This window comes from Salvelinus alpinus, chromosome 4 (genome assembly GCF_045679555.1).
Source record: "Salvelinus alpinus chromosome 4, SLU_Salpinus.1, whole genome shotgun sequence".
In the NCBI taxonomy this organism is placed as follows: domain Eukaryota; kingdom Metazoa; phylum Chordata; class Actinopteri; order Salmoniformes; family Salmonidae; genus Salvelinus; species Salvelinus alpinus.
This window is the reverse complement of record NC_092089.1, coordinates 37,166,293-37,184,548: the sequence shown is the minus strand read 5'-3', so window position 1 is coordinate 37,184,548 and position 18,256 is coordinate 37,166,293. Positions and strand designations below refer to the sequence as shown.

The window sequence follows — 18,256 nt, the reverse complement described above, 5'->3', positions numbered from 1 at the left end:
CAGAGAGTTACGGGTGAGCATGTGACAGAGTAGGCGGAGTGTGTGCAAGCATACTTACTAAGAGCTATTAGGATACCCGACACAAACAAGATAACACCAATGATGACCCCTGTAGTTCGAAGTGTCTCATAATCTGAAACCACAAAGAAAATCTATAATCATGACCATTAGTAGTAGTTACATGGTACAACTCATATGCCATGTATGGTGTGACTCAAATAACAAATTAATCCATTCGGATGAATTCACTCACCATATTCGAAGTCACTTTGATCATGAAAAATCGATTCTGTACAGAAAACACAAATTATTAATCAGAACAAACAACCATGTATTATCAACATTAGGCCTAATAACAATGTTCTAACATTATGTAATGTAAGTTATAAAAAATGACAGAATCTTGCAGTGCTGGAGAAGTAAACAGCCAATAGACCGAGTCCAAACTCATGGGCACGCCCTTTTTGGGATGGGAGTCGGTTCAGCACCATGGACAGCAGAACGCGAACGGTTTTGGGAAAACGTCGGGATATGAGTAGCCTAATGTGGACAGATTTTGCTCTCGTATTTATCACTGATTCTAAATTGGCATACTCATGATAGCGATGAAAGCAATTGCAATTTGAGTTAGTGCGTTATTTTGCTTCATGTGATCACACGAATAGACCAACTGTAAATCAAATCAACGCGCTACACCAACAGGAATATCTTAAACGTAAATCTTCCAGTTTACTAGGCGTTATCTTAAAAACGACAACAGCTGTCTCCGTGCTGCTTGACTGAGGAGCGCTGATCAATGCAGTCTTTGCTCAGCAGAAAAGACCGCCCACAGAAAGTGGGTTAGAAGCGCACGAGAGGCGTTCAATACAACGCGATTTACAAGACAATCAATCAAGTTGCATGTACCGATTATCCATATCGGATGTGTTCAAAAATAGAACAATCCTAATAATTGTTAATACAATATGTTATACACTAAAGTGCTGTCCACACCCCTGGTGTTGAACTGTGCTCCAACATCTTCAGATGAGAGCTCCCAGCCATAGTCCAAGTAAATATGCTAAATCTTGACTTTAACGAGTATAAGATCGGAGCGTCGACAATGCGGCTTTATGTTGCTGAACCCCCACTTTATGTAATGGCTTAGTTGGCGCTTTCAACTTCTCCCCAGCGCTCTACCCCTCCCCTCTTGCACCCTGATGGGCAGGCCAACACAACCATCCACAAATTATAAGAAAACCATACATTTACAAAAAATACAGTGAGTATTACGTAATTTGAAAAATAATAAGCAATAGGTTCATAGATTAAATGGAAAGGGATCCAAAACATGGGAAAAGTAGCCTAGACTGTAATGGCGCTCTAGCAGCAATGCACCAATTGTTCATCAATTCCATGAAATAGAAATTGATGGGATGAGTCTAGGAGCAAGCTTAGCCGAAATAATAGATGTGCAAGAACAGCCTGAGCAAAGAACCTGTACATAAAACACTGAAGTGAAGAACAAACAAAACATTATGAAACTCACTAGTAGTTTCAATTGTTTTGTTCTTTTTAAATTTAAAGATCCCTTAGCATAGGCTACATTCAGAAAAAGACAAACCTCCTTCAGTTGACATGACTGCAGTGTGGATATACTGTGTCTTTGTCTGCTGAGTCTCTCTTGCGCCTCGATGCAGGTTTTCAGGTCAGCGGACAGAAAATGGGAAGACGCGCACTTTTGAGGTGTGGAGTAGGATAGGAAGAAAAGAAAGAAAACTGCGGCTCAATAAAGTAAATTGCACAAACACTTAGAACGCACGAGGGTCCTCTGGTGGTGATGCACAGACATTGCATTTGGTTATAGGCTATTCAATGCTGCAGCCATAGTCTATTGAGGTATCCCCCAAAGACTGTGAAGAAAAATGTGCCTGCCAATGCCGATGGTATTCTACCGCACTCGAGTAGCCTACTATCATTATGCCCCGAGGAGGCGTGGGAAACTGCGAGGGGAGGAATGCGCTAACAGGTCTCTCCTCCTGTAATGCGGCACGAGGAGGGAAGATATCCCTAGCAACACAGCAACAAGGGAGAGGCTGTGCACAAAGGAATTCCCATCTCATCTATATAAAAATACAGAGTAAATGTATAGTACAGAACAAAACATCTGCAAGTCCCTGATGGTGTAGGCAGAAAATGTATGCGATATTTTATGCAATCATTTTGCCTCTAGTTTAATAAGCTACATTATTTCACAAGGAATGCCTTAGTTAACCTATATTTGAGTGACCAAGATTATTTAGGGAAATTCTTCATTTCAAATGGGAATTATGATTTCAAGTATTTTTCTAATGGCATGATAAAACGGTCTCTTATGCAGTCAACCCCCCTCTTCTTTTGAATGTGGCCACTTTCCGAGATAAAGGAAATAAATCTGACACTATTGAAAAACTGTCTTTGAAAGGTCCCCTGCCTCATCCATCCTGCAGCTAGACCTCCTTTGGCCAAGAATATATCACGAGCAGAGTTACTTTCATTATAAAATGATAGGCCACAGATTAGCATGCAACAATGTTTCTAAAGAATAGGCTACAGCATGTTTGATGTTGCTGCACTTGTTAGAAGGTTGAATGAATTCATCTACTATTGCCTGCAGAAAGGTGCAACATCAGCAAAACGGGTGTGCTGCATACCCATTAGAACTGCACTACTGGGACAAGACCGTGCCAGTGATTGACAGGGAGACTGTCTATGCCAGTGACTGACAGTGGGAAAAGTTGGAACACAATACATAATTACCCATGTACATCACTTTATTTCAGTGTGGAAAAATTACAATTTAAAATAGTCATACTCAAGTTATAACTTACAAAAATCGCTTGTTAATGTGTGTCTATCACGTATGACAGGTGTAATATATAGCCTACAATTAAACAACCCTACTGCATCAACCAATTATATCCTCAAAATACTGTCGCTGTAGATTCATCCATATAGAAAAAAAGAGAAAAGCAAAAAAAGATGTCAAGAGAACATATCAGCAGGATGGAATTTAAAAAAGGAGCCTTGTGCTCTGGGAGACGGCCATAGTAGCACTCTACTGTCCGATGCTGCCGCCTGGTGGCGAGACTTCACATCACTTGGGACCTGAGACCAGATAGGTGTCATGATGAGATGTATTGGTTTCATAAATAGAAATGATACATACAAATCAGACATTTGATAAAGACCAATATGGCAATGAAAACAAAGATATAGATGATTTTTACTTGTCACAGCCCCTGCCTCTGCCTCAGGTACTCCAGCAGGCCTAAGAGAGGAAAATTGAAAACAAACTAACAGGTAAACCACTAGAGCAAAATCACTACTTGGACAGTGATTAAAAAGTATACAGTACATAACCAAGCCATCTAAACCCTAACACATAGAGGGGAAATGTATTAAAAATCAAACTGAGTACTGAAGCTTCTAACTGTTAAGAATATTATAAAAGCTCCTCTTTAGAGTCTAGAGATGACACTTTAATAGCCTTACAATGAACTCAGTTAATGTCTTCTCTGCCATGTTTAATCAACACTATCTTCTTTGCCCAACTTACCGTGACTTCGGACTTGATTTGCATGGGCATTTCCGGCCTGCAGAGAGAGAGAGAGAGAGAGAGATTAGTGTGAAAAAGAAATACTATGATGGAAAGCTGATATACTCTGAGGATAGCCTGAGTTGACAGAACTCTCTCCATCCTAGATGTCAAAGACACATGCCTGCTAAACTAACACTAGAATGAAGATACTGCCTGCTAAACTAACACTAGAATGAAGATACTGCCTGCTAAACTAACACTAGAATGAAGATACTGCCTGCTAAACTAACACTAGAATGAAGATACTGCCTGCTAAACTAACACTAGCATGAAGATACTGCCTGCTAAACTAACACTAGAATGAAGACACTGCCTGCTAAACTAACACTAGAATGAAGATACTTCAGCAACTGATGTGTATAGAAGTTGGAATATTACAAGAACCTATGCTATCCAGTAAAACATATCCAAACTAACTGCTGATTATTCTAAATGATTATTTGTACAGAACACTAAAAGACCCAAAGCCTTCTCTTTGCACATGTGCAGTAGCAGGAGAGGGGGCACTCCCTCTGTCCCCTGTGATATCTATGACTAGTGTATGGGCTGATTAATGTAATGGATGCCTGGAGTAAGAGTTAGGGTGGGTGGAGGTCTCCAGCTATGCCTGGGATGGGGTGGATGAGGGCAAGGGCAGGAGATGAGGAGGGAGGGGACAAGACTGCATAGTGTCCAGGCCAGTTTTAGTCAGTGCCCTAGATGTGAAGATGTCTACAGGGTAGAGAGGTGTTGGGTGTCCTGGGGGTCTGGGCGTTGTGCAAGGCATGTTGGCCTGCATCCCAGCTCCCAGCAAGTAACTGATCCCAGGCTTGTTTATAAGGACTGGACTGGTAAAGAGGGGCTGTCCAATGGATCAGCATGTTGAACAGCGCAGAACTACAATAATTATGGAATGAGATTGGTACAGTAGAAATAAACTTATGGGACTAATCAAATCTTATTTCAATGGGTCATTTCAATAGAAGTGTAATACTTCAAATGGTATTTTAAATATAATCGTAGTTGGGCCGACAGACTTACTGACGATGAGGACAATGCCCATGACAAACAGTACCACAGCGAAGATCAGTCCACCGATCCTCAGAGATTCATAGTCTGAAACAGAAATACATTTTTATCCCTACACACTAAGGCCCAATACTACAGAACGTATGCAAGGCACAGTGTAACTTAAAACATCTTATTCAGTACATACGTACCCTCTTAGGATGTATACAGCATAGCAAAGCTATGCAATTATGACAACAATCAATCACATTCCTGAGACAATTCAAACATACGCTCCTACTGTATATGTCACAATTGATGAATCCATCAGGTTCACATCTATAGATATCTATATTCTGACTGATATTACTGCCTCAAACATGGAAGGATATTCACTGTAATATATCCTATAATGTGTCTGTGAATGCATAGACCTACTGAAGACAGGATAGAGCAATGAACGGGTTTGATGACAGAATCTCTATTATGGTTGTGATGTGTTTAGAAATGAGACTACTACAGCAGAGTGGGAGGGACTGTTTGCCAGTTGAACTCCGGAAGCGTAGCCCGAAGGGTCAATGTTTTCCGACGCTCCTGGAAAAATGGAGGGAAAACGCGAGCCCGTCTTGACCTCCCAGATATTTCATGAGAAGTGTCACGTTTGCCCCCAGTGGAGTTAGTCCATGTTGATCCATCCCCCACTCACCATAGTGAAACGCAGCATCATAGTCTGGGAGGGGGAATACATGAAAACCAGATCCATTTAGTGAGTGACCGCATTTTGTAGAATGTTATTATTCACAGTTAGTCAATCTACACTGAAATTGCAGCTATAGTATTAAAAAAAGGGACATTAGACCACTTGTCCCCTCGGCCACTTGTCCCCTCGCCAGCCAAAGCAGATTGAAGACAGAGCTGCGCATGAGGCCAGATGGAATGCATTGTAAAGGATCCACTGGGAGACTTCTAAAACATTGTGTCCCTAGTGGGAATTACATCTCCTTAAATCACACACATTCATAGTGGTCCCTTTCAATAGAAACTTACACACCCTGTTCGGAGCTAAACTAATTCAAACGTCAACTGAGTTGAGTGCAACTGGTGTGAAAAAGGCGAGTGACCAAAAAGTATGTGATTTAACTCTTTGCCAACATGCTCTTTAAAAGTGAAATACAATTGCTACAATAATGTTCATTTGAAACAAGAAACCTTTACCTTTTTCATCCATCGTCAATGCTGGAAAACAAAAGACAGAAAGCATTAGTGATTGACAGACATTAGCTCTGACTGTGCTTGGTGTGAACTACAAAGCTTTCATAACTGGTTTTAGGCTCTGTTTACTTTCAGAACTGTAGTCAAGTGTTCCAGAGGTTTACATTGAATGTAAATAGTGACTACTGTACACATGATCGTAAAGACTACAACCAGTGTTCTGTGCTTGAAAAAAATAATAAAATGGTCCACTTGTACAGAAAGTTTAGGAATGGGGCATGCACTTACAGATTACACCACTGGGTGATGCGATACACAGTGCATGCTTTTAAATACAATATGGCAACACTCAGGTGGCTCTCTCCTCAGAAGAGTAAAGGGGAAGCAGCAAAACGCAGTGTACAATAAGCAGCTCTGTTGAAAGCAGTGGAAATGCTACAATGATGCAAGACACCACAGAGTCCTGATGCATTAATAACCATACCCACTCTGCAGTCATTTCCCAAGGCCAGTAACCCATGTCAGCTCAGGTAGGTGCTGTAATAAAGCAGACTTCACTGTGTGTGTGTGTGTGTGTGTGCGCACACGCACGTTGGCTTGTGCAGAGCGAGAAACCATTTGAGAATCAACCAAATGTCACATCTTTCCTCACAATACCATTAAGAATCTAAATCACATGGATGTCACGTTATCTGGATCACCAAATAACAAATAAATGGCTCCTGCTTCGTTGAGTACAGAGGTAATAGAACCACTTCTTGGAAGATTCCAAGGTGTAGTACAATTAATCACTGCTCAGCTCTAACAATGAAATGCTCCTCTGATTGTCTCATCTTATATCTGCTGACATTTTCATTTTGTTTTCTTCTAAAGGATGTCAGAACGACAACCCGAGCCAGCAGGGCTTTTTATGGTGCAGTAGATAAGCCTAATGTCCGACAAACACTTCCGTTTGGTGTCATTCCTCTCCATTACCAGGGGAACTCATATCCTGCTCAAATCACCCTGTTGACTGTGGAGAAAAACTACTAATGTAGGGCAATCTGCTCAGGAACAAGTCAGCACAACACAACCCAAAGTGCAGTGTAGGACTGCCTAGCACCACATGCTACTACAATATGGGAGGCTTGGCTGCACACCAAATGACCGATTACTAAAATCCCTCACATGAGAAAAAGGCTAATCCTGGCCAGGAAAGCAAAGGCTCTTTCTTACACCAGTCTAGATGAGCCCATTTCAAATGAACTGGATTTAATCATAACTTGAAATCCTTACACAATAGTATTTAAATAAATATAGTTACGCAATATGTAAGTACAGACAGAACAAAGCTAGTTACTCTACAGAGAGCCATACTCTAGGGCAGGGATATCAAACTCATTCTATGGAGGGCCTAGTGTCTGCTGGTCTTTGCTTTAACCTTTCAATTAAGACCTAGACAACCAGGCGAGGGGAGTTCTTTACTAATTAGGGCAGAGTGAAAACCCACAGACACTCCATGAAATGAGTTCGACACATGTGCTCTATGGCAGAGTTTCCCAAACTCGGTCCTGCAACCCCGACGAGGAGTTATTTCAATCAGCTGTGTAGTGCTAGGGAAAAAAACAAAATGTGCACCCAGGGGAGACCCCAGGACTGAGTTTGATGAAACCCTGCTCTAGGGCAACTGACCAGCCAATAACAAATATGGCTGTGCATTCTCAGTGCCCATTCCAAAGACACCGTGTTTCTCATTCCTTTATGACAACACTGAGGCATCCAATAAAACAAACTTACCTGGCATGTCCCTGCCTATAGATGACCCTGTTATTATAGACAGACAGACAGACCAGCTCATTCTTTAAATCACTGGCACTCTTAAGACACTACAAGTTTGCTAAAATATCACACTGCAGTGTCTCCCCTACATGCATTGGCCAACACTGTAAAATAATAAATTATATATGCCCCAGGAACAACCCCCCACTAACTCAGCCACCACTGCTGAACAACACCACCCTGTGAATGACCTTTCCAGTTTCTCTAAAGACAGCCATACTCTAGGACAGGGTTTCCCAACCCCCCACCCCCCAGACATTTCACACTTTTGTTTTAACCCTAAATGGACACACCTGGTTCAATTAGTCAACTAATCATCAAGCCTTTGACTAATTGAATCAGGTGTGCCCATTTAGGGTTAAAACAAAAGTGTGAAAAGTGTGAAATTAGTTGACAAGTTGAATCAGGTTTGTTAGTCCAGGGCTACAATAAAAATGTGTACTGTAAAAAACAAGGGGTTATTTGAGGACTGGAGCTGGGAAACACTGCTCTAGGGCAACTGATAAGCCAACAACAAAGACGGCCATGCATTCTGTGTCCATTCCAAGGCAGACAGACTGCATTTCTCATTCCTTTGACACAACTGAGGCATCCAATGCACTGCAAACTTACCTGGCATCTCCCTGCCAAATCCTGACCCTGTTAGTACAGACAGACCAGCTCATTCTTTAATCACTGGCACTCTGAATAAAACATTACACTTCCCTCAACCACACTGAATGCCCCTCAGTCACCATTCAAGTGCTGGGGTCAAGTATTTGAGAGAGAAGCTAAAACAAAAAAAAGAGTGAAAGGAAAAAGCTCACCCAAAGCAGGAGTAACACAGGCGCAGAAAGCCACCAACAGAGAGAGATCCATGTCACCTGGAGACAAAGGGAAACAACCACCAGAAACATGAAGGACCTCCCAAAGACATCGACTGAAAGTGTAGGAGAAAAATGGCAAAACAGAAAGCAAATACTTTATTGGAGAACCAAGTTCAATCCTCTGGGGGGACTCAGAGGTTGATACATGACAATTACATATTTCAAGCATAACGTAATGGAAAGACTTCTGGGCTCATAATGAGGAAACATAACAGGCTTGTCAGTTGTCCTGACCAGAGGAGTGTTGAAGTTCTCCCACCACCAGTGTCTGACAGGTCTGGTTGTGGGGGGAATAGGTGCAGATCCCAGTGGTTTAACATCAGCCTTGTTGCTGAACACATACAGCTTTGTATCTGAGGGGACCAGCAGAGCTAGTCACAACACCCTGCAACTTTAACACTTCACTATCAAAGAAAGGACTGTTCTTGAAATCACACCAATCTCTCTCAAGAAATGAAACTACAGGGAAAAGGTACATCTATAGAATTATTCTTGACTTCACATTCCTTGTTGGTGCCCATGACCGTGGGGAGGAATTAAACATTGAGGTGACGCTTTCAAATAACCCCAACATCTTGTGATCTTATAGCTGACCTGTTATGGAGGCCATGGTCTGTTGCTGCTAGACTTAAACAGTTCTCCCATGATCTCTTTATGTTTTTAGCTCCTGACTCGGGGTAAGGGAAGAGGGGGCTATTTCAGTCTCTGCACCGTAGAACACGGGTGTCCTGTCCTGGCAGTATTGGGGTGCAGGGAGGAGAGACCCGGGTTGAGTTGCACTTGATATTTGGTCAGGGGGTTAAAGACATACAGTGCCTTCAGAAAGTATTCACACCCCTTTACTTTTTCTACATTTTGTTTAGTTACAAAGTGGGGATAACATTTATTTAATTGTAATTTGTTGTCAACGATCTACACAAAATACTATGTAATGTCAAAGTGGAAGACAAATTCGAACATTTGTAAAAAAATATATTTAAAAAATATAGTGAAATAAATTACTAATATATCTTGATTAGGTAAGTATTCAACCCCCTAAGTCAAGAAATGTTAGAATCACCTTTCGCAGGAATTACAGCTGAGTGTCTTTCTGGGTAAATATCTAAGAGTTTTCCACACCTGGATTGTACAACATTTGCCCAATATTCTTTTCAAAATTCGTCAAGCTCTGTCCAATTGGTTGTTGATTATGGCTAGACAACCATTTTCAGGTCTTGCCATACATTTTCAAGTAGATTTAAGTCAAAACTGTAACTTGGCCACTCAGGAACATTCACTTTCTTCTAGTTATTAAGCAACTCCAGTGTAGATTTGGCCTTGTGTTTTAGGTTACTGTCTTGCTGAAAGCTGAATTCATCTCCCAGTGTCTGGTGTAAAGCAGACAACCAGGTTTTCCTCTGAGCTTAGCTCCATTCCATTTATTTTTTATCCTGAAAAGCTCCCTAGTCCTAAACGATTACAAGCATACCCATAACATGATACAGCCACCACTATGCTTGAAAATATGGAGAGTGGTACTCAGTAATGTGCTGTATAGGATTTGCCCCAAACATAACAATTTTTTTGCAGTATTACTTTAGTGCCTTGTTGCAAACAGGATTATGTTTGGAATATATTTATTCTGTATAGGCTTCCTTCTTTTCACTGTCAATTAGGTTAATATTGTGGAATAACCACAAGGATGTTGATCCATCCCCAGTTCTCTCTTACTGTATCACAGCCATTAAACTCTGTAACTGTTTTAAAGTCACTACTGGCCTCTTGGTGAAATCCCTGAGCGGTTTCCTTCCTGAGTTAGGAACTTCGTAGATCTTTGTAGTGACTGGGTGTATTGATACACCATCCAAAGTGTAATAAATAACTTCACCATGCTCAAAGGGATATTCATTGTCTGCTTTTTAAAAATTGTATAAATGTTTTGACCCATCTACCAGTAGGTGCTCTTCTTTGCGAGTCATTGGAAAACTTCCCTGGTCTTTGTGTTTGAATCTGTGTTTGAAATCCACTCTTTGACTGAGGGACCTTACAGATAATTGTATGTGTGGGTTAGAGAGATGAGGTTGTCATTCAAAAAATCATGTTAAACACTATTATTACACACAGAGTGAGTCCATGCAACTTGTTAAGCACATGTTTTACTCCTGAACTTATTTAGGCTTGCCATAACAAAGCAGTTGAATAATTATTGACTCAAGACATTTCCGCTTTTCATTTTTTATTAATTTGTAAAAAAAGAAATAGAAAACATAATTCCACTTTGACATTATATCTAGATATCATTAAATCTAAGTTTCATCCATTAAAATGCAGGCTGTAACAACAACATTTGGAAAATGTCAAGGGGTGTGAATACTTTTTGAAGGCACTGTAACTCAGCAGTTTTTTTGTTCTCAGCTGGAATGTGCAGTCACTGCTCACGACGGTATGCCGCATACCGCTACAGTTTGTTTTTCACACATAGGCCATTCTTTCTACAGATGTTCGTCCAAGCCCTTCTAGATTTTCACATCAAGTGTTAACTGGCCGTGGCTCTTAAACCAAACTCCCACACTGGAGTTTTCTTTGTGGAGGCATTGGCACCCTAGGCAGAAAGTGTCCTGAGTTTTGTTACAGACAGCAGATAAGCCTAAATGTTTCTTTGAACAAAATCTTGTTTGTTGGAGTGCTGCAGAAAAATGTACTCACCTGACACTAATCTCTAGGGAACTGTGAGCACATTTGATTCATGTGCAGAACATGATTGTGGGATTTTGTGAGAATTGAACGGTGAACATACAAATTAGCCATATTATATATCTAATTATGTATTCATTGCATCACTTGTCATATTAAGTCACTGTCCTCAGGACTTCTGTACAACTTCTGTACAACTTAAATATGATCATTAAGAACTACTCTGGCAGCAAATGAGGTGGCAGAACTCATACTATACATTAGTATGAGAAATACCATACTGTGATGGGCATCAGATAGCCGTCACTGTAGTTAACATAATAATTTGACATAGCCATTAAAACGATTAGCCCCAATGACTCTGATCAGAGCTCATCCTTTGGCACAGACCCTATATGTTCCATCCCTAGCCCAGGGCATAGAGAAGGTGTTCCATAAGGCAACGAAAACTATTCATACTTATGGTCTCTGAGTTGGAGCAGTGTGGCATGGTTTAGAGAGATACAGGGTTTTAAACACTCAAACCAGGGCTTAAGAACAGGACTAACAACAAAGGACTGCCAATCAATATCTTAATCTGCCAAATGCTGCAAGAGTTATAGCAAAGGCCAATAATCGTGTTTGTTACAGCATTCTACTTTAAAGAAGACTAGGCTCACCTTCAAGTAAACAAAGTTTAAACTAAGTTATTCTTAGATAATATTTTTAACCTCAGTCATGGTTTTTATCTAGCCCATTAGGCTACAGATACAACTCTCTAGGCATGAGAAGTAGCTGAGGTTATTGCATTTTGCCTGAACTGAAAAGGACAAATAAAAAGTAAGAAAAGTAGACTTACCTACTACAAGCACTGAAACTGTAAAGCCAGTCAGTTGTGAAAAGTTATGGTACAGCAGGCCTACGCCAACTGCTGGCCTGCGACCGAATGTGGCTCGCGGGTGATTTTATTTGACCACCCAAGTTTTCTGAGCAAAAAAAAAAGTATTTAAAATGAGTTTATTGGACATAAAAGACTGTAAAAACTAAAGCAAATCAGCTCCAAGTGATTTTAATTTTGTAAATCTCATCCAAAGTATTCCCACGCATAATGAAGAGATATGTGACCATATACAAATTTAAGCAAGGTTTGAAATGATTATGTTTTACTCAAATATTATACACTACATGACCAAAGGTATGTGGACACCTGCTCGTTGAACATCTCAGTCCAAAATCTTGGGCATTAATATGGAGTAGGTTCCCCCTTTGCTGCTATAACAGCCTCCACTCTTCTGGGAAGGATTTCCACTAAATGTTGGAACATTGCTGCGGGGACTTGCTTCCATTCAGCCACAAAAGCATTAGTGAGGTCGGGCATTGATGTTGGGCAATTAGGTGTTCGATGGGGTTGAGGTCAGGCTCTGTGCAGGCCAGTCAAGTTCTTTCACACTGATCTCGACAAACAATTTCTGTATGGACTTCGCTTTGTGCACGGGGGCATTGTCATGCTGAAACAGGAAAGGGCCTTCCCCAAACTGTTGCCACAAAGGAAGCACAGAATGGAAAGACCTGTGTGTTGTTCTTGTTAATACAGACAGAGAAGAGCTCCAACTTCTTAATCATAGCCTCAATTTTGTACAGCATATTGAATATAGTGGAGAGTCCCTGTAATCCTAGATTCAGATCATACAGACGAGAAAAAACATCACCCAGATAGGCCAGTCGTGTGAGAAACTCCGTCATCATGCAAGCGGTCAGACAAGAGATAATTATGGTCAGTAAAGAGAACTTTAAGCTTGTGTCAATACTTTGCCCCTTGATAACCAGCGCACTTCTGTATGTTGTAAAAGTGTTACATGGTCGCTGCCCATATCATTGCATAGTGCAGATAATGCACAAGAGTTCAGGGGCCTTGCTTTAACAAAGTTAACCATTTTCACTGTGGTGTGCAAAACGTATTTCAAGCTGTCAGGCATTCCCTTGGCAGCAAGAGCCTCTCGGTGGATGCTGCAGTGTACCCAAGTGGCATTGAGAGCAACTGCTTGCATGCGCGTTACCACTCCACTATGTCTCCCTGTCATGGCTTTTGCGCCATCAGTACAGATACCAACACATCTTGACCACCAAAGACCATTTGACATCACAAATCTGTCCAGTACTTTAAAAATATCCTCTCCTGTTGTCCTGGTTTCCAGTGATTTGCAGAAGAGGATGTCTTCCTTAATTGACCCCCCATAAACGTAATGGACAAATACCAAAAGCTGTGCCAGGCCCACCACGTCTGTTGACTCATGCAGCAGTAACGTGGACACTGCCGTGGATATGGCTTGTATGCGAAGCAGTAATTGTTTTAAAAATCTCCTGCCATGTCACTGATGCGTCGTGAAACAGTGTTGTTTGATGAAGGAATTGTCTGTATAGTTTTTTGGGCCTTTCCCCCCAGCATTGTCCCAACCATCTCCGTGGCAGCAGGAAGAATAAAGTCTTCCACAATAGTATGGGGCTTGCCTGTCCTAGCCACTCGGTAGCTCACCATATACGACGCTTCTAGCCCCTTCATATTAATGGTATTTGTTGCTTTTATACATGTCTTAGTAATCGAAAGTCATCTTTATTCTCGCTCAAAAAACTCTCCTTGGCTTATTTTACAAATTGGCATGTTTTGTTTCTAAATGCCTGTTTCATCGAGTTGTGAGATAGTACTTTTGCACATATAACACACTGTGGCTGAGGAAAGGCACTACTCCCAATATAAGTGAACCCCAAATCAATGTAGTTCTCATCATATTTAATATTTCCGCCTCTCGATGGTCCAACGTCCCTGTCTGTTGTTCGGTGCTTTCCCGGGCTGCATCAGATTAACAACTGTCAGTGTCCATGGTAGCTGGGTTCACAACAACTGTAGAATTACTGGTGTTATCATTGGATGTGCTCGTGGAAGCAGAACAACTTGTGTCATCGACAGGTGCAGGTGTAGTACTGCTGGTAGTAGCAGTACTAAGTTTGCTGACGACACAACATTAGTAGGTCTGATCGCCGACAACGACGAGACAGCCTATAGGGAGGAGGTCAGAAACCTGGCTGTGTGGTGCCAGGACAACAACCTCTCCCTCACTGCGAACAAGACAAAGGAGCTGATTGTGGACTACATAAAAAGGCTGGCCGAACAGGCCCCCATTAACATCGATGGGGCTGTAGTGGAGCGGGTGGAGAGCTTCAAGTTCCTTGTTGTCCACAAACATACCAAGACAGTTGTGAAGAGGGCACGACAACACCTTTTCCCCCTCAGGAGACTGAAAAGATTTGGCATGGGTCCCCAGATCCTCAAAAGGTTCTACAGCTGCACCATCGAGAGCATCCTGATCGGTTGCATCACCGCCTGGTATGGCAACTGCCCGGCATCTGAACGTAAGGCGCTACAGAGGCAAAGCTTCCTGCCATCCAGGACCTATATACCAGGCGGTGTGAGAGGAAAGCCCCAAAAATTGTCAAAGACTCCAGTGATCCAACTCATAAACTTTTCTCTCTGCTACCGCATGGCAAGCGGTACCGGAGCGCCAAGTCTAGGACCAAAAGGCTCCTGAACAGCTTCTACCCCCTAGCCATAAGACTGCTGAACAATTAATCAAATGGCCACCCGGACTATTTACATTGACACCCCCACCCCCCTCCATTTGTTTTTACACTGCTGCTACTCGCTGTAATTATCTATGCATAGTCACTTCACCCCTACATACAAGTACAAATTACCTCGACTAACCGGTACCCCTGCACATTTTGTATTATTTTTTACATTATTTGGTAAATACTTTAACTCTTTCTTGAACTGCACTGCTGGTTAAGGGCTTGTATGTAAGCATTTCACCATAAGGTGCCTGTTGTATTCGTCGCATGAGACAAATAATGTTTGATTTGATTTGAACGTGTTCCACTGCTCCAAAGTCCAATGGCAGTGAACTTTACACCATTCTAGAAAACGCTTGGCTTTGCACATGGTGAGCTTAGGCTTGTAAAGCTCCCGACGAACAGTTATTGTGCTGACGTTGCTTCCAGAGGCCGTTTATAACTCAGTAGTGAGTGTTGCAACCAATGACCGATGATTTTTACGCGCTTCAGCATTCGGCGATCCCATTCTGTGAGCTTGTGTAGCCTACCCCTTCGCAGCTGAGCCGTTGTTGCTCCTAGACATTTCCACTTCACAATAACAGCACTTAGAGTTGGCCGGGGCAGCTCTAGCAGGGCAGAAATCTGACGATCTGACTTGTTGGAAAGGTGGCATTCTATGACGGTGCTACGTTGAAAGTCACTGAGCTCTTCAGTAAAGCCATTCTACTGCCAATGTTCGTCTATGGAGATTGCATGGCTGTGTGGTCAATTTTATACACCTGTCAGCAATGGGTGTGGCTGATCTAGCCAAATCCACTAATTTGAAGGGGTGTCCACATACTTTTGTATATCTAGTGTATCTGTTTGAGCTTCTTGCAGTCTACAAATTATTTGTAATTATGTTCCGGCCCACTGACCATACGCTCAAGTAAAAATCGTCCCGCAGCTGAATCTAGTTGATGATCGCTGCCATACAGTGGTTCATGTCATGTATGCTATTTCTAAACGGTCTTCCCTCGCTAAAATATTTGAACCCTTGATTAATTCTCAGCTAAGATCTTTCTTACCTTTTAAATGTATTCTAAATGTACATTAATTCGGTTTTAGACCAGGTCATAGCATTACCTCTGCTGCATCCCTAGTTATATGGTTTACTGTATGGATAAAAGGCAACATTGTGCTGCCCTCTTCATTGACCTGTCAAAGGCTTTTGATATTGTTGATCACTCACTGCTAATTCAGAGTCTTTCTTCAATTGGCCCGAGTCCAAGCTGCATGTAACTGTTTTAAAAATCACTTGGCCGATATAACTCAATCTGTATCTACTGATGGTGTTAAATCAGGTTACCTGTAAATTACGAAAGGTGTCCCAGAGGCGTCGATTCTGGGTCCTGTACTTTTTATATTAACATGTCTGTAAAATAATGTTATCCTGCATTTGTAGGCTGATTATACTGTTGTGTATGCTATTGCCCCCACGGTTGACCAGGCACTATCTGACATACAGTATACCTTCATTGTATTACAGAAAAACCTTATTGACCTGAAATTAGTATTGAATGCAGGTAAAACTAAGCATATGTTGTTCTCTAGAGAGCATAAATATAACTGATGATATTTACTTTGGATGGTGTCCATATTGATCATGTCCCTGTTTACAAATATCTGGGCTTCTGGATAGATGAAAAGCTGTCTTTTAAAAAGCATTTTGATGAGTTAACTAAAAGTTGATGTACTTTTCTTGCACCTTATTTGTGGAACAAGCTTAAAAGCTCTTAAACTTGATATGTTGGTGTCTCTCGGGCAATCCTGAAAGATGATTGAGGACCTTATTGCTGATGAATGTGTTTGTTTTTATGACCATGTTTTTCTTTCTATGTACATCTTGTATTTATATTTTGATGTGTGTATTTTCTGTAATTTGTGTAATTCAGGACTCATCTGTAAAATATACCTTGGTTTCAGTAGGACTCCCTGATAAAATAAAGGTGAAATAAATAAATACAAAATGTATGGTTAAGTGCTCTCAAAGATATTTAGAAATCGTTTAAATGTAATGATATGGGGAACATTCTATAGACTAAATGTTCTTAAACCAACGAAAAACATGGCTTACTTGCAAGGCTATTTACATAAATGTAGCAAATTATACAAACTTTAAAGCTATGCGCACAGGTCAATAACAGTTTTCATCCCCAAAGCACATGTATAACAGCCTGTCAGAGCAGTCACGTTGTTGTAGCCTAGTTGTTCACATGTTTTGACGGGGGAAATTGCCTTTTGGTAAAAGATTTATGCAAATGGTAAATGGCAAATGAAAACAAATTACCTGTCAGAAGTCCAATTAATGGAAAATAGGTGACTGTGGAGATTAGATGAATAATAAAAAGGCTTAGGTCGCTGCCTTGCCTCCGCTCCTTCAGAAACAATGTTTATAGTGTTCTAATTTATCGACGCAAAAAGTCCGCTTTGCAAAACTGATAAAACACGATTTAATGAGAGTACTTAATGTACAGAAATTAATGAAAATCTGGTCCTGAAATGTTTCTCTTGAAACATCCAGCAAAGTTTTCGTAGTCTGGTATATTTTTGAGCGTCTGGCGAGGGAAAGAGGGGGGAGGGGGTAAGGGGTTGGTCTGAGAAGAAATGCAATCTGCCCTCCAAAATTACCCTGCTACTGAGGGGTAAACAACCTTACCACCAACTCTATTTTGATGTTTGTTTTTCACTACCATTTTCACATTTTCGGACAATTTGTTGTACACCGCGATAAGTTTAGGGTGTGCACCATCCTAAAACGAAAATACATGCTATAACGCTTGCTTGTTCTGCCCACTACGATTAATTTGGTCCCATTGGAAACGACAGTTTGTCGTCTAGCTTGGGTTGGTTATACAAATCTTTGATTATGCCTTTGCAGCTGAATGGATGATGCTTTATATACAACTACGAGCCGGTCCATGGTGGACACGAGTGTATTACCGGGAAGGCACGTCAATTCTAGACAATAGTGCAGATATAGCGCCCACTATCGGCTGTGTAGGCTACCCTGAATCGGTTTTAGTCTGTTTAATAAAATAAAACATGTGTGCAGTTATTTGGCATTTTGAGACTATTTTCCATATAATTATTTCACAGTTCAAAACAAGTTTAGCACTGTATGTTAGGTCTGAGTGAGGTAACATTCAGTGGGAGTAAAATTATTTCCTAAGCATGCAGAAAGTGGGGTATAGTCTTTTCTATCTCTATCTCTTTTCTATCTCAGCAGTTGTAAGGTTGGCCCAGCAGCTGTAAGTTTGGCCCAACAGTTTTGAATTGAGGCTACAGAACAGAGTCAGTTCCAGGTTAGTGGGAATTAGGCTAGAACAAAACAAGAAAATTACAAACCTTGGAAAGAAAACAAAAGGCTACGCTTGGTTATAGGTTATGCCAACTTGGCTTGGGCCCTACAAAGTTAGCTACATGCTATCCCACACATCAAGAATTTTCCATGTAG

At 41.2% G+C, this 18,256-nt stretch overlaps 1 protein-coding gene across 1 annotated transcript; it reads right to left on the bottom strand.

Moving 5' to 3' along the window:
- Positions 1-2,774: 2,774 nt before the first annotated feature.
- Positions 2,775-17,397, bottom strand: LOC139573448 (FXYD domain-containing ion transport regulator 6-like). The gene is made up of 10 exons (XM_071396901.1): positions 17,090-17,397; positions 8,443-8,499; positions 8,249-8,275; positions 7,595-7,621; positions 5,822-5,842; positions 5,313-5,336; positions 4,640-4,714; positions 3,578-3,614; positions 3,249-3,289; positions 2,775-3,126 (listed from the first exon to the last, which is right to left on the bottom strand). Exons 2-10 carry the CDS (start codon positions 8,492-8,494, stop codon positions 3,116-3,118), a joined length of 315 nt encoding a protein of 104 aa, XP_071253002.1. The 5' UTR covers positions 8,495-8,499; positions 17,090-17,397; the 3' UTR covers positions 2,775-3,115.
- Between the last annotated feature and the right edge of the window lie 859 nt (positions 17,398-18,256).

Excerpts from the sequence above, each read along its gene's own strand:
- LOC139573448 (XM_071396901.1), bottom strand. The coding sequence starts at position 8,494 with ATGGATCTCTCTCTGTTGGTGGCTTTCTGCGCCTGTGTTACTCCTGCT. Across the intron at positions 7,622-8,248 it reads ATTTGGCAGGGAGATGCCAG|GGTCATCTATAGGCAGGGAC; the intron begins GTAAGTTTGCAG and ends CTATAATAACAG. Across the intron at positions 5,337-5,821 it reads ATTGACGATGGATGAAAAAG|ACTATGATGCTGCGTTTCAC; the intron begins GTAAAGGTTTCT and ends TCCCCCTCCCAG.